The following is a 16,476-nucleotide window of genomic DNA, read 5'->3' as shown; positions in this document are numbered from 1 at the left end:
ATTCGGGCCAACTGAGACTAATGTGAAAGTTTGATTGACATGAACTGAGGTGTGCATTAATAATATATTAGTTCCCTTAGTGCACAAGGTCCTGATGTTTTGCTTGTATCAATCCCATGCTGAAATAAGAGCGGTCCTCACGGCCTGCCTTTGACGGGCAGTTTGTCCAGGTTAGGATCAGAACAAGCACGAAGCTCTAGCACTGCTCTCCCAGCTATTTTGGGCAGCTGCATTTGCTCGTGCATCCTGGTGGACAAGACCTTGGGGGACCGGGAAAATGTTGATACGTTTCACTTTGCCTTGGAGGAGAGGAGAACATGTGGAGTAAGCATAAAGAAACAAAAGCCATTGACATTCCTCACTGCGTCTTGAGACTGAGAGAATGAAAAAAAAAAAAAAGAATGCTAAGAAAGCTCCGCTTTGCCCAGATGGAGCAAAGCGCAGATGCAGAGGTGGAAATGCAGCTGTTTAAATTAGCGGGACTTTTGACAAGGAGCAAGCCACGTCCGCTTTACTTGAGGACCTGAAGGAATGCTGCACCCGTGGCACATGAGCCCTCCTGCAGCAGCCATCTGTTTGGCTCTCCTACAGCTGCGGGGGGAGGTACATTTTGCTCCACTGTGGTCGAATACAATCAATGCTTCGGTTCAGCGTTCGATTGCTCGTGCCAGCGTAGAGATTTATCACATCAGTTGAGCAGCTTGATGTTTTTACAGTTCTTGTAACAAAGCCGAGGAACTGTGTGTGTATGTGGAATCCGAGCTCTGTAAAGTACTCAAAGCAGCAAGCAATAAGCATGAAAAAAGGGGCTACTTGTCTTTGCAGTAGCCTATGAGCCTAGCGTAAGCCAAAGAACCTTGCTTGATGATTTAAACCGCTGATATTGCCAACACGTTTCTGTAGATTAGTTTGGCCCAGCGGATCATCCCTGGTAGGAGCTCATCCGTTTCGGTGCAGCAGTCTGTAAGTTTATCAGGGAAGAGCCAGGTCACCTTTTCCACTGGTGCGGCGTTTTGAATTCTTTGGTAAACTGGAATCAGAGAGGTTTTTCTCTTTCACAAGACAAAAAGAAAGAAAGGACAGAAACTGGGGAAAAGTTTTTGTCGTTGGCGGGTTTTTTCCCCCCTTTCGTTGGCAGAGGTAAGTGAGAACGTGCTAAAGAGTGGCAGCCGCTGTGCCGTCGGTGCTGGCGGTAAGGCCGTACCCATCCCGGGAGACCCTAATGCAGCCCCTTTCCATGAACGCTCGTGTTGTGCTGGGCGCCCTGAGAGCTGGCCTAAGACTAGGAGAACATTTCAAGTTGAAACTCTTTGACGGGCTTTTAAAGAAGTTTTCGTTTCTAAGGATAGCATTGCAATTCTGTCCAAGAAGTCTGTTGCTGAAAAATAATGATATTAACTACAAAGTAATGCTTTTTTTTTTTTTTTTAAATGATAGTTCAGTTTCTTGTGGGAGTTACGGTTCAGGTTCTTTCTTCTCCCATTCTCCTTCTGAGGATTTGGCTTTCTACTTAGGTACCTGGATCATGGCACAGCACAGCCGTTACCCCCTCAGCGGTGAGAGGGAAGGGGAGAGCTGGGGCAAGTGGAGCCGAGACCGTAGTGGAAACAGGAATATAAAATACAGGAACTTCACAACTCCTTTTGGTCAGCGGCGTGCCACTCTGTCATCTGAAATGTCTATATATTCCTTAAAAGCCAAACTTCCTTGTGGAAGGGTGCGTGTATTTGTGCGTCTGGGGGAGGAGGTTTATTGCTGTAATTGAGTTCATCTGGCAAAGGTTGCTCCTCTTAGCTGAGCGCCGGTCAGGAGGGCTGGTCTTTGTTCCTGACACGGATGTGCTGTCTCTGGAGGAGTAGGACCAGAGGAACTCCCCAAGATCAGAAGACATCTTTGGTCCTCTGCCATGCTAAAAAGCCTTTTCTTCGTGATGAAACAGTGGAGTGAAGGTTATTGTTGCCTAAAGACCAAAATATTTGAGTAAGGACCAGGTTATAATGAATCACTGGAGACAATAGGAGGGCTTTTTGTGCTTTTAAGAAGAGTTTAAGTAGGAAGTGCACTTTGCGCTCACGCGAAATAAAACTTCTTTAAAGGATGTGTGAAGTTGTGCAAAACCAGGTGGTATCCAAATGGGACCAAGAAATGGCAAACGGCACACCATTTTTAGCACATCCCTTTAAAAGCCGTATTCCCCGAGGTCTGCTCCAGAGGCTGCTGATATGGGAAGCCCGACTGTTACTTTTGCCGGTGCCAGGAATGAAACTTGAGCATATGCTTTATGCACTTGCATCAAATGTGCTGAACGCAGTCCTGGCAGACCTGCGAGCTTTTATGTGTGACTGGAGAACAGATTGAAGCTGCCACTAAAACTCTTGAGTACAAAAGGTCGTTACTCATCGGTCCTGTCCGTGTTATTGTGCGAGCTTTGTGCTGAGAGGGTGGAGATAAGAAAGGGCTGGAATACCCAGCTGCTAAAATCTGAATGTGTTTGCTGGTGTCACAAGACAGGGCATCTGGTTTTAAGCATTACTCTCTCTCTTCCCTCCGTTTCCTCCCCCAACATACTAAAATATCTTTCTATTGTTCCCCCGCATCAGAAATCTCGGCGAACTGATCGACAGGTTTGTGGCTGACTTCAAGGCTCAAGGTCCCCCCAAGCCCAACGTGGACGAAGGAGGAGCCGTCCTGCCCAGCTGTGCCGACCTCTTTGTGTACTACAAGAAGTGCATGGTGCAGTGCTCCCAGCTCAGCACAGGCGAGCCGATGATAGCCCTGACCACCATATTCCAGAAGTACCTTCGGGAATACGCCTGGAAAATTCTGTCTGGAAACCTGCCCAAGTGAGTTTCGCTTCCCAAACGCTGCAGCACCGTCTGGTGAGACATTCCAGGGAGGAGCAGATGCTTTGTAAAGATAATTAATAAATACATACGTGTGAACATTTATGTTTCCCTGTCAAAGAAACCATGTAGCAGCAATATGACTACATTTACTTCACCATTTTCTCAGAAGTTCAGTTCGTTATACGGAGAAACAGCAAGAGACGAAATGGACAGTCACAGGCGTTGTTTTTCTTTTAAGGGCCCCTGGAGGAGAGCTTCATATTTGGTTTTGATTAGCAGTCAGATTTACAGTTTCTTGAAGTTCATTTTGAAATGCCAGCCCAAGTCTCTTGGCAGAGGTCTGGCTTTCAGAATCGCACTTACCCTGCCACTTGGGTAACAAAGTCGTACTGTGATTCTTAGCTGCTATACATATAATAATTGATAATGAAGGTGGTTTATTTGTGTGGTGCTAAAGTGCTTACCTGTAACTCCGTCTGCTCTGTAACATTTTATATATGTAGGAATAAACTATGTAGATGTAAATCCAGTGAAAATAAAGGAAATCATTATGGGTTTACACCGATATGGGTAAGTGTACAGGCTAAAGCAGCTCCTTGAGATCTTGCCAGCCTTAACTACAAGTAATTTTGTATGTTATTTACCATCTTGAGTTTTTTTCCCTTGTAAACTTGGGAGCAGCAGAATGAATTTCTGAAACCAGTAAAATCTTTTACAGATATAAGGGGAGAGTCTTACATCCAGACAAGTGGAAAGATAAATTTAATGTGCATTCTCCATCAGACCTCAGTTGCATTCTTTATACACATTTTTTTCTGTGCTCCATTTTTGCTGTCCAAGATAAATATCACTGTCCTATTTTTTTTAATGGGTTTGGATTACAAAGAGTTGAGAGGTAGGGAATTTCCTGACTCTAAACTGTTCTGAGTCTTTCTTTGTTGATACACAGCCGTTAATCACTGGAAAACGGTGGAAAGAAGCCACATCTTCTATAATTTACTGTGTTGCTATCATCAGTTTTTAAAACAGATTACCAAAGTTTCAAATGCATGTTGACATCTGTTTAGTACTGGGAAGATAAATATGACAAGCTGCCTAATAGTTGCTGAGATTTTTCTGTAATCTTTAATTAGATTTTGAGTAACTGGCAGTGAAGGTGAAGCTAGCTGGGGAAAGCTGTATTCCACTCGCATCCTGATCTACCATGTTGTGAATGAGTGAATTGTCCTTTCCCTGAAGACTTGATGTCGAGTTCTGTTTGTCTTTCTAAAAGATATTCCTTAACCAAAACAGCAGTTATGGGTTTGATGTAGAATGACACTGATCTGTGATGCACAGGACATTGGACTTTGTGGTCATAAGGGCTTTTTATAGCATTGAAATCTAGTCGTAATTTTGCATTGTGTGTGTCTGTACACCTGAAAGCCTTACAGGTTTTGTCTTTCTTTTTCCAGGACAACTAGCAGCAGTGGTGGGCTCACCATCACTAGTTTGCTGAAAGAAAAGGAAGGCTCTGAAGTGGCTAAGTTTACTTTAGAAGAACTCTGCCTCATTTGCAGCATCCTTAGTACTGCAGAGTACTGCTTGGCAACCACCCAGCAGGTGAGCTTTCCCTTTCCTCTACAGTACCTCCGAGAAGACACCCAGCAGCAGCCCCTCTTCTGTGACGAGATGCTCTGCTGCTCCCCCTTCCAGGGTAGCCTGCTGTGGAGACTGGAAGTCGGAAGTACTAAAATATCCATAGTAGTGTCTGCTCCAAGTAGCATCCCATTGATTATTGAGCTCTACATTATTAAATCTGTGTTTCAAAAAAAGAAAAGTATTGATTTTGCTGTTTCTACCTGAGAAAAGTGATTTGCTTATAATCCTGCTTTGCAGCATCGGTTTTGGATGCTATCCTTTTATACTTGTTACGTAATTTGTTTTGGATTGCATTATTTTTAAATTAAAAAAAAAAGACTCTTCTCATGGTTCACAACCTCCCTTTTATAAAAACAAGAAAAACAGTAATTCAGAATAGGTTTGGGAAACTGCTTGCATGAAATATTGGGGCAAGGTGGAGCCAGGAGAGGAGGTATTTATGCTGATATGCTTTGCAGCCACAGTGCTCCTTACATTCAGGTGCTTTCAAAATGCCATAGGTTAGTAGATGAGCTGTGATGTTTGGCCGTATCGGGGCCTCTCCACCCGTAGAACTGGCAATCCTCCTCCTCTGCAGTTTGGGCACAGACAGGGTGTTGGAAAACATCTTTATTAGCAGGACAGGTGCCACAGCGTTAAGCTAGTACATTAGCATGTCATGCTAGAGTTACATGGATGACCTTGGAGGTTACTGCTTTGAGGACGCAGTGCCACCGTAGGCCATCCTGGCAGATCAAGACGTCTAGGGTGTCCAACAAGGAGAGATTTCCGTTGTTCATTGGCTGAGTTTTGGATATAGTCTGGGCACAGATTAGGTTTTAAGAAGCTGGCTTTTCCAGGACATAGGTTTTCAAGACTGGTCATTTCAAGTAAGAAATCTGATCTTTCTGTTGCTTCTTTTGTTTCCTAACAGTTGGAAGAGAAACTCAAAGAAAAAGTGGATGCAAGTCTAGTGGAGAGAATCAACCTGACGGGAGAGATGGACACTTTCAGCATGTATGTTCAGCAGATGCGTCCTCCCAGAGTATATCAAACATCCTAGTTTGTCAGCCGGATGGTGCTGGATAATGGTGCTAATACAAGCCCAAGAGCCCAGCGTCGTAGGACCCACCCAGATATGCAGCCTAGGCACAGGCATTTCCCTGCTGAAGGAATGGTCATCCTTTGGCTAGCCCAAGAGCAGCGGTAGAACAGACTTCAGATGTAGTTGTTCCCCATCGTCCTGGCCAAAGGAACAAGAGCACTGGAAAGGGGAAAGGAAATAGTGAGTTTCCATTTGAAACATCATTTGCATCTTGGCAGCTCTGTGAGGTGGCTGTTACATTTCAAGAAAGGAAGCTATTTCAGTACATTCCTTCCTGCTTTAGCTTCCCACTGTTAATCAGCAGCCTTGTCAGTATGATCAAACCCCATTTCAGATGACATAAAAGACTGATCCGATCTTATATTTGGGGATTATAATTGAGAGAAGATTATCATTCATTAAAATAACTTTTCACGTAACGATGCTAAATATATTCCCCTCTAACATCCTCTCCTCTCCACCGCTGACAAACATTGAATATTTTTTGAGAGAAGGAAATCGAGGCAAAAAAATAATTGTTTTGCCTTACATCAGACAAAAGAAAACCTTGCCAAAGCTGGGAAAATAATCCCTATCACCAGCTTTCCTTCTCCTTAAAACTAAGATTCAGCCCAGATAGCAGTAAGATTTTTTTCACAAGACTTCCTTCCTGTGATTCCTCCTCCGTTGCTGCAGTGGGCAGGATGCCGCTGAATCTCCATCCAGGTTTTTCACATGGTCTCGGGCTCCATTCCAGAATGCAGAGACTCCCTTCCCTTTAGATAATTCTCAGACTGTTTTAAGAGTGAATCCCTGACCGAAAGCTAGAGTTGCTGTCTCCACTAAGCCAAAGCAAGCAAGGTAGCTGGGCGGTAGAAATAAACTATGCCATGTGGTGGGATTTTGCTAACATGGACAAGTTGGGGTTGAGTTTTGTGTTTTCTTGTGGCCTGTCCGGCAGGAGCCAGCTGCCTTGAGTCGCTGCTCAGTTTCCACGGTGGCTGCCTCACAAGGTGGTTGGTCGTAGGCGACCAATATGATGTGTTTTGGAAATTGTTTAAATGTACAGCTCATGTTTGCTGTTCTGGACAGCTTTAAAGTTAAACTGACAGGGCCTGATGTATCTTGTAACGAAGGCTTTTTAATTGACTTTCAGTCTGTTCCAGTACAGCACTTTGTCCAGTCTTCTGTCAGTGTAAGTCGTAGCTATAAAACTCTCTGGCATTTGCTCATTCAACATCAAACAAGTTGTTTCTTCTGGGATTTAGGCATGGTCATAAAGAAAGTGATAAAACGTTGCTGCTTTTACACACCCTGAAAAGTGTTTCTTCCTTCGCAGAAAGGAGAGTGCAGAACCACCCCAAATGCTTATAAAGTGGTCAACTCGGCGGGTTTTACCCCTGGGGTGGCTAAGCATTTTCTTTAGGAAATGTGGAAAAGATAATGAGCTCTTCTTGAAGCTCAGTAGAAGGAAAATTATTGTCCTGTAAATCCAGAAATCCATGATTCCCACCCCTGCTCTATTGATCTGTTGTGAGATTATGGGCAGTGTTCAGAGACCCCTTGAAGACCTGGAGCGTTGAACTTACTATAGTAAGAACTTACTATTCTAGAACTATACCGATCATTTACGGCCTCGGCGTCCTGGTCCATCAGCCTCTGTGTATCTGTCAGGGATTGTATGAGGATCCATGCACTGCCACTGCAGTACTGCCCTGTGCTGCCCGGGGCACAGGTTTGAAGTGGCTTCTAGCAGAACCAGGATCCAAACCCTCTTGATGTCTCATGGTGCATTTGTAACACGCTCCTTGCTGCACCGTTACCCCTCTACAGCAGGTGTAGTGTTTATTTTGAAGTGTAGACAAATAGGTTTCTCTCCCTTTTTGCAGTCTTGTGGTTTTCAGGCGAGAACCTGTACTTGGTCACCCAGCTTCAGACAGACTCCTGACCTGCGGAGACTGGTGATGAAGTCACTTTCCTTCCACTGAGAGAGTTGCGTTTCATTTTGGTGCTAAACCACAACTCTTTCCTACAGGTCGCTGCCAGCAGGCGCCCTGCAGGAGTCAGCTGTGCCCAAGAGACAGTTATTTCAGTCCGGCTCCCTTGGCATCGCTTGCGCTGGTGGAATCCCCCAAGGGAGTAAATCCTGTAGTGCCCAGCAGAAGCAGAGGCACCAGCAGAAACGGTCACGGGCTTTTTTTATCCCAGTGCAAGTTTCAGATCATGTAACTTGAAGCCAACGGTCACTTCATCTCCCATATTAATTTTTCCAACTAATTTTGGATGAGTTTGCCTTTACAAACAAATTAATTGCTCTGAAGGAACAGCCTTTTACTTGGCATCCTGTTCCGGTCGTTGTGTGCTAGAGCTCTAGGAAAGGGAATAGACAGCCTCTGCGGGTCGCGGTGAAGAACAACACCCAGATGCCAGCAGCAGCTATGAGTGGGTGATACCATATCTTGACGAGGACACTTAAAAATATTGTGAACAGTGAACTCCAGAGTAGTACCCAGAACTGCACGAAGACAACGAGGGGGAGGAAAGATGGTTTGAGGAAGCAGTGGTCGGATTTCTTATAGAGCTGTGATTCCCATCTGTGCTAGCATCAGGAGAAAGAGTAAAAGTAAAATCCAGTTCTTAATATATAATCCCGAAGTTGTAAACAGGCATCTGTGGCACATTTAAAGTTTACACTGTTTTTAAAAACCCTACTTACTTAGTGAATCACAGGCACTTATTTGTTCTAGCAGAAGTTGTCTGTAATGCGAGTACTGGGTTACGTGCCCTTGAGGGTGGTCCGAGTTGCTGCAGACAGTGTTTCTCGGCTGTTTTAGGATCAGTTGCACCTTTATGTGCATCGTAGTATGGTGGCATCAAATATGTCTCTAAGCAATATCGTGCTGTTTAAAAAAAAAAAAGGGAGGGAGGGCAATGTGTTTGACTAATGTGTCCTTTAGTCTGGTATATGTCTCTGAGAAACTCAAACAACGGATGGCGGCAATCCTAGACACAGTGTAAATAAGACATCTGCCTTCATCTTCTCAAACGGGAGACACGTTCAGAACTCATACAGATGTACTTTTTAAAATCCTCTTTGCAGGTTTCTGTGAGTAGTTGAATATTGACTGTGAATAAGTGGAGAGATGATAAAATGTTAGATTTATGCAGACCGGATTAAATTTGAAGCCAAATCCCAGTCTGGGCTCGGTACTCGGGGGTTTCTCCTCTTCCTGATGCGCAGGCAGGGGGTTACCCCATCTGACACCTTTGATCTCCAGCCCATTCTATGTGTCAAAACAGAGAAAGGTCAACTATAAAAATGTCCTCTCTACGCTAAAGCCCATTGTGTAGCTCCCTGATGAACAGCATGCAGAACTTCCCCGCTTCTTTTCCGTACAAGTTTTAGCCATGTGTATTCACAGCATAATGCCACTGTCGGCTAGTAGATTATTTTCCTCCTTTTGCAGTCAAATACGCCAGTTCTGGCACTGTTGCTGAGTACTATTCTAAAACTCGTGCTTGATTTTCTTTTGCAGTGTGATCTCCAACAGCATACAGCTGTTAGTGCAGGACCTGGATGTAGCCTGTGACCCTGCCCTGACTGCTATGAGCAAGGTAGGGATGGGTTTGTTTCAGGAGGAGGTAGCCTTAAGATCCGTGTGGAGTTCTTGTTTGCTTTGATTGCTTGATTTCACTGTTGACATATCCTTTTACGCTGTCCTGAGACTTAGCCATATATTGAGGAGTTCTTGCTTCTTAGAGCAGTAATTGCTGTCGTTATAAATACACCCTTCACTCCAGAAACTCCTATAATTCAGATTAGAGCGTTCATTCTTTTGCAGCACATTAAAACACATGGGTAATAAAATACTTTCTGTAAGTATCTAAGGATTTCTCTTTCCACTCCTAAAGCCAGTGAAAGTCTTTAAAATTGGGAAAGCTTTTTTAGCATGAAATTTCAAATACACCTTCTCGCTGCTCTTCTCTTTGCGCTCTTTGTGTTCTTTGACAAGAAGTTTTACTAGCCTGCTTGTTTGTGGCTGTTAAATGGAGATACTCAAAGGGTAATATGGAATTGAGATTGAGCCCTATTGCTTCTGTGATCCTCTCAAGGACATATGGAGCCATTCCTAGGGAGGCCCATGCGATTAGTGCTTAAGGATTTTGTTGCAGTTACACTGCTGGCTTTTATACGTTTGAAATGCAGAGCTGTGTTTTCTTGCCAAAGTATTGTGAAAACCCAGACTGCTTCAGACAGAGGTGAAGACAACAAAAGTGGATTGAACTATTTTTTTAATTAGAAATATTAAACGTAGAGCTCCATTTTTGTAGGATCAACACATTGTCTCGCTGCCATGAATTTTAATAGCTTTCTGCTTTATGATGTATTCCAGCTGTAACTAGCCCCGCCACCCCCAGCTAATATTTGAAGTGGAATGCAGCTGGTAACAGAGCTTGTACATGTTCCAAATGAAAAGAGGATTTTTTTGCCCAGTAAAATAGCACCATTAGGAAGGGCTCGGCACTTCAGGTGTTGCATGTGTGCCATGACAGTTCCTTAGATCTCCTCCTGAACCGACGTAGCGTAGTAGTATCTGACTCTCTTAGCTCTGACTGTTTGTACCCAAGTAAACCACAACCTTGAGAAAGCAGCAGCTGGTAGGCCATTTATTTTTGTCTTTGGAACACTGGTAAAATGCAGCACATGTGATGGGACTGATGAGATATAAACAAGCTAAGTGTTATGAAATTAGCTAAATAAATACTTGTCACTTGTGCACGCATTCCACTATTTGCAGCAGACAGAGTTGCTTTTATGTGATTTTTACTAGACCTGGGTCTGGTGCAAGAGTGTTTTTCCTTCACCCTCCTCTTCCCTTTCTTTCAGGGCTGGGTTATTACTCTGACACTTGAATAAGAAATGCATGTAATTATTTAAATGCAGAGTTAGTATTTGGACATGTAAAATTTGAGTCTTTATTAAAGGAATAAAGACTGTGTGCCTGATCGATTCCGATTCTCCTGTAGTGGGAAGGCATGTCTGTCTCAAGACCCCTACTCCATTAGGGCTCTTCCTTTATTTAGCTGCTTTTCATTTACTTCACTCTGATGTCCTCCAGGATCCAACATTCCCAGTCCTTTGTTGGAGTCTGACTTTTTTTTCCCTTGCGAAAAAGTTCAGTAACTATAGAGGTAAATTAAGAAATACTTAAACCTCTAAATCCACTTTGGCTGCAGGCCACTTTGAGAGATTTAACACAGAAAACAGCATCGTGAATATTGCTTTCAGCTGGGAATGGTGCTCAGTTTCCTGATTATTTACCTTGTGTGTTCTGGAAGAAATGGTAAATGAGGAGAAGGCCCTATATTACAAAATTTGTAGGTAATAATCTTTGCTCAAACTCTACAGCAGGTGTAAAATGATTAAACACGGCTGTAGGACAGGGAGCTGGGATGTGAAGTGGGAGAGGAATTTGCCCTAAACCCCTGTTGTCATATTCTGGATAACAAAGTACTGTGGATGTGTTGTACTGATCTGTAGCAGGCACTTAAATTGCCCGGTGTGCTTTATTTTTAATTGTTGGGATGAGGGAACTGCTAATCTGCATGGGATATTTTTGCCTCAATTAAGTTTATGGATTGCACTGGATAAGGTTTGATTTACTTGCTGAATTAAGCATCGATTTATATGTAAAACTGTGCTTGTGAGTGGGGCTGGGGGACATTTTAGTGACTCATGTCGATTGCTTGCTGTTTTTTTATATTTTGCTAAAACCTTTTGGCACAGCTGCAATTTCCCACTTCCTTACAAGTGAGTGGACAACAGCAGGCACTTAAACACGGAGCTCTAATAATCTCTCCAATACATACAAGGAAAGCCCCAAGAGCAGAACAATCAGAGCTGCCAGCTGCTAATTAAGTCAGCGTGAGTGCGTTTTAGCCCTCAAACAAGGTGCAGCACGCAACAGCGCAAACCAAAAACTCGTGTCGGCAAACAAGGGAGGCAGTTTCAAAGGCAGCGATGTCTGCTGCTGCAGCACCCACTGGCGTTCCTCTCCCCTCCCACCTCTTCCCGCGTAAGGACAGGAGGTCAAGGGAGAAGGTGCTGGCCCGGTGGTTACGGCTGCTCCCCGCGCTCGGTCTGTAACGATAAGCTGGCAGTGGGGTGCTACTGAGCACAGGGGGGCTTGGAGACTGATTCATTCTCCGTTAAATCACAAAGCAACCCCTTTTGCTAGAGACCCCTGTCAGTGCCGGACATGGAGGAGGGACCTGGTTTGGCCCTGCCACCCCACTCGAGCTCTCTGGGGACACAGGGACGTGTGGGAACACAGGGACCCACAGCCGGGCAGACCCAGGGCGCTCTTGAGCCCCCGCTATGCCCAGAAGAGAGTGCAGCTCTCGTTATGTGCCAAACCACCCCAGTTTTGCGTAGGGTTTCTCTCTTCTTCTCTCCATCTTAAGAAAGCACCCTAAAATCTTGAGGGTCCTGTGTTTTTGTTGTAAAAACCATCTCTGAAGGTAACACCAGGTTTTCAAACCCGGGTCCTGGCCTTGCAGGCGGCCACATCGCCCCGTGTCCTCGTGGTTGTGCAGGTGCCTTTCGGCTGCTGCCGGGGCGCCCCGTGCCGGCGCTTCTCCCTTTGGCCGGCGAGCGCGGGGCCTCGCTGCGCCTGTTCTTTGGGCTCATTTTCAGCTTGTGTATGTAAACTATGTGGATATCCCAAGAAAAACATAGGATGAGGGAAAAAGAGGAATAAATTTAAAATGACAGGAACAAAGCTTTACCAGAAGAGTCGGGCTCATATTTCTTTTGATGACTTTTCAGTATGTGTACTATGTCTTTCATTGCAGCTACTGGGGTTTTTTTTGGGTGAAACACACCCACACACACATACAAAGGGCTATTTTTACTGTTCATGCTTTAAAGGTTTGGTTGTAAAGTATTGCTTTTGGAATGAAGACCAACAAAATGAAAAAGCTACTGTTTTATTGTTGTTGCAATAATTCAACTCAGCAATCCCTTCCCACTTTCTGGCCATTCCCGCTATATGGGGATGGTCTGTTCGTTGAGGATCGCAGTCTGTCAAGAAGGGCCAGCGCTGGGAATGTGTGAGTCCGTCAGGGAGACAGGCACAAAGTATTTTCTTTGGATATGACAAGTACCATGAGGAGTAGGAAAGCACTTGTCTCTTGAGCAATCCTCCAAATGGAAGTAAGATGGAATGAAAACCTGTAGAGCAGGCGATGAGGGAGATATCCCTTCTAGCTACGCGAGTGATGCGAGATGAGCACGTTGGGGTTTTGTTTGTTTGGTTTAAATAAAGACAACTTTGGTAGGACACGTGTAGACTCTCTCAGACACTGTGGCTTTGCAAAGAATTTGGCTTCTCTTGCCCATTAAGTCACTTAGGCTGCATGTTGTTTGGATGGAATTGAATCAGCTGGGTTGCAGTGATCAAAGTAGCTGTAATTAAATTAAAACCAGGAATAAAAAACTTCACATGCAAAATCCAGAACTTGAGAAAACAAGTTTGAGGACAAGCACGCCCTCAAAAGAAAAAGCTCATCTTCTGCATGTGCCCGGTTTCCTATCCTGATTTCATATCCGTTTTCCTCCTGTTTCATCTCCAGCATGAGAACAGCATCTCCAAACAGTTAGTTGGAGCGCACTGCAGAGTGCGTAGTCTCTGAACAGTAGCAGAGCTAAGAGCACTTTTCTGGAGACTTTGTTATATACTCGGATGCTTGGCCAGGCCTTACCCAATGACCTCTTTTTTTTTTTTTTTTTTCCACATTACTTAGACTGAGTACTCCCTGTGTACTGCAAATAAGGCTTAGAGAAAGTCAAGGGAGTCGCACATCTGGCTCACAGGGGCTATTCTCTTGCGTTTCTGCTGACGGTAAATGAAAACAAAATGGGAGGTTAAGTAACTCATCTTATTTTGTATTTTTTTAATGTGTGTTTGGGATGAGCTGAAGTTGGCATCCTAGCTTGTACACCAGAAGTGTTTTCAGTGTGAGCTACGCTGGTGTGGAGTGCTTTGGACTTTAAGACTATTCCTACCTCTTCCATCTATCTGTCATCAGTCTCACCAGTATTAAAGTCTTGGCTGCCATACAGGAATCCAGACTTTGCAAGCTTGCAGATATTTTCTCAAATGCCTGTAATCAGGATTTATATGGGCACTTCATCCCGGCAAACTGGAAACTGTTAAATATTAAGGCGGCCTGGCATGCTCCAAAAGCCTCTTTAATCCTAGTGGTCCCAGTTTGTGTAGGTTACCGGTCACAATCTCTCTCTGCTCTGGTGCAAAAAGGGTTGTTCTGGGTTTTCTTTGTATCTTCTTGTGGAAGGGTTTTGCTTAATCAGTATAGCGACGAAGAACTTGACCTTGGTGGTGAATTGCAGAGGCAGTCTCATGATGATTCCTTAGAGATCTTTTGGCAGGAAGTTTCTACAGTTTTCCTTACCTATTGCGTGAATCCTAATGAGTTAAACAGTCTTTTTGGTTGTTTTTTCCCCTTTGTGCAGATGCAGTGGCAGAACGTGGAACACGTTGGTGACCAGAGTCCTTATGTCACCTCAGTGATTCTCCACATTAAACAGAACGTCCCCATCATCCGTGACAATCTGGCCTCCACAAGAAAGTATTTCACTCAGTTCTGTATAAAATTCGCCAAGTAAGTTACCAACGCGGCACAGAGTTTCTCGGGGTCTCTGGTTCTCACTGGTTTGTACGTGATAGTCTGTTTGCCTTTGGTGTGCAGCGTCAGCGGCGCTCGGTGTCTGGGTGAAGACCCTCTCCGTCCAGGGAGGTGGGGTAGGGCAGCAAACACCAGCAGCTGCTGGCAAGGTTAAAAAATACTTCAATTTCTTGTCTCAAGTTTCCTGCTGAGGCAGGTTTTCTCAGACAATTGTATTGATTCGTTCCTTTTCACGTGCCTAAACCATCCCATAAAATATTGTGATGAACACTGTCCACTGTTTGCCAAGTACAGAAAGTTTGGGGTTGGACATGTAAAAAAGGCTTTGAACGTCTGAATATAGACAGGACTCTTGCTCTGGGAACCTACTTTCCTTCCAGTGGTAAGAGGCTGAGGTGCTTCCAGGTACTGAGAAATTTGATGCATCATTTGCCTCAAAATAACCGTTATAATAGCTGTAGCACTGTAAGGAGGGCATGTGTGATGAGTATACCCTACCTTCACAGTTTAAAAGCCTCTTTTCTGTGCAAAAAGTAAGGGAGGAGAAATACACATTAAGATTTTGGGGGTATTACGAGTGTCTTCCTGGCAAGTCACTTAATGTTGGGCAGCATGAAAGAACTGGAAGGTGAGACAGAAATTCCCCTTGCCTCTGGATTCAGGGTTGAGGGTGCAGCTCTCCAGCATCTCTTGGACGTCCAAACTTTGAAGCTATGTGTCGGAAACAAAAATTCAGTTCTTTTGGAAGGTACTTTGAACTCTTCCCTGCTTGCCTCTGGCCAGCTGAGCTTTGCGTGCCAATACCCCAAGAAAAACCCTCGGGAGGACTCTGCCAGGGTAGCTGCTGCTTTTGGTGTTGCATGTGACTATGCTGGTAGACTTGGGAGCAGTACCATGCATATCATGTGTCACTCTAAAATACCTTAACGTTTCATTCATCTGTAATAAGCTAATCATCCTGAAATAAACTGTATGGCCTGGCAGTTACTGTGTGGGTTTGCGACTGGAGCTTCAGCTCCTGCTTCAGCAGGGAAGGATGCAGCAGGCTCTCCTGAGAACCGTTAGCTTTCGCAGCAGGGAGGCTGGCCTGAGAGTTTCGTTCCCCCTTTCTATCTCAGGGTACTCATTAGTTTGCATTAAGGAGCAGTTACTGATAAATCATATTATGACGTTGCCCATAATCACTGTTTGAAATGCTGTCTCAGTGAAAATTTATTGCACTTAAGCCTTCTATGTGGTTACGCTTGAATTTTGTATCGCTAACATGGTGATAAATAACAAACCCCATTTACTCAGCTGTTCACAGCCCACTCTTTAATACCTCAGCTTAGTTGCCTCCCTTTCAACTTTATTGCTGAGCACATACCAAGTAAACTCCGGATAAAATGCCCAGCTCTCACATTTGAGAAAAGTTCACATCTAAGCTGAGTGCCTTCATCACAGCTTGTTCCATAGAACGGGGACCTGCAAAACTACCGCTCCGCTTCAAAACCTTTTTAATACAGCTACAGCTCTGATCTACAGCACATTAAAATTAAGACACAACCCTGAATTCTCTGTGCTGTGGATCAAGTGTAGAAGTGAAAATTTGGTTCCTGAAGATTGTTTTTGCCGGCTCATATTTAGAGTCCTTCTGTACAGCCTGGTTTTAAGGAGAACTAGCCCAGTGGTAAGGGTGCACTGTCCTACTTAAAATGCTTATGACATTTTAACGCATACAAACATTTGTATTTTTGAAGCTCTGAATTCTTATGGAATATGCTGGCCTGCCCACTGTAAATACCTGGCCTTTTGTGTGTGCCACAACACTGAAAATTCTTTTAACAGGCATTGTGCTTCTCTGTATGTTAATGCCTGCACCTTTTTGAACTGCCAGCCGCTTCTCAGCTCTAATGGATTGTATAAAGCGCTAGTGTTGAGTTACAGGACCACAGGGGAGAAGGCATCTAAAGTCACTAAATTTAAAACTGAGGGGTCTGAGCCAACTCTGGAAGAAGAAAAATGGCCATCAGAAATTGCATCAATCCTCTAACCTAATTTGTCATTTTTGCTTTGTTTTGACCAATATGCAACCCTCACTCCCTTGAAATAGTGAGAAGCAGCCGGCTTTCCAGGAGGCACTGGCAGGCAGGGTGAGGGGCTCTGTTCACTGCACCTCGGTCCTTATCCTTTGAAATCAAAAACCGTAGCAGCGAAGCCGTGTCTGCTATGCCGGGA

The 16,476-nt window shown here is 44.3% G+C and overlaps 1 protein-coding gene across 5 annotated transcripts in view; it reads left to right on the top strand.

Moving 5' to 3' along the window:
- Positions 1-16,476, top strand: part of VPS53 (VPS53 subunit of GARP complex) — a 70,487-nt gene that overhangs the window by 40,143 nt on the left and 13,868 nt on the right. For all 5 annotated transcript variants that reach the window (XR_012676568.1, XM_075168505.1, XM_075168504.1 and 2 more), the window contains exons 14-18: positions 2,601-2,843; positions 4,301-4,448; positions 5,401-5,483; positions 9,087-9,165; positions 14,087-14,235. Coding sequence is in view for 4 of the 5 variants with exons in the window: in XM_075168505.1 (XP_075024606.1) it covers positions 2,601-2,843; positions 4,301-4,448; positions 5,401-5,483; positions 9,087-9,165; positions 14,087-14,235 (702 nt within the window). In the remaining variant the exon portion in view is untranslated. The remainder of the gene's footprint in view (positions 1-2,600; positions 2,844-4,300; positions 4,449-5,400; positions 5,484-9,086; positions 9,166-14,086; positions 14,236-16,476) is intronic.

This window comes from Calonectris borealis, chromosome 19, assembly GCF_964195595.1.
Source record: "Calonectris borealis chromosome 19, bCalBor7.hap1.2, whole genome shotgun sequence".
NCBI classification, from domain to species: domain Eukaryota; kingdom Metazoa; phylum Chordata; class Aves; order Procellariiformes; family Procellariidae; genus Calonectris; species Calonectris borealis.
This window is presented reverse-complemented; position numbering and strand designations above follow the sequence as displayed.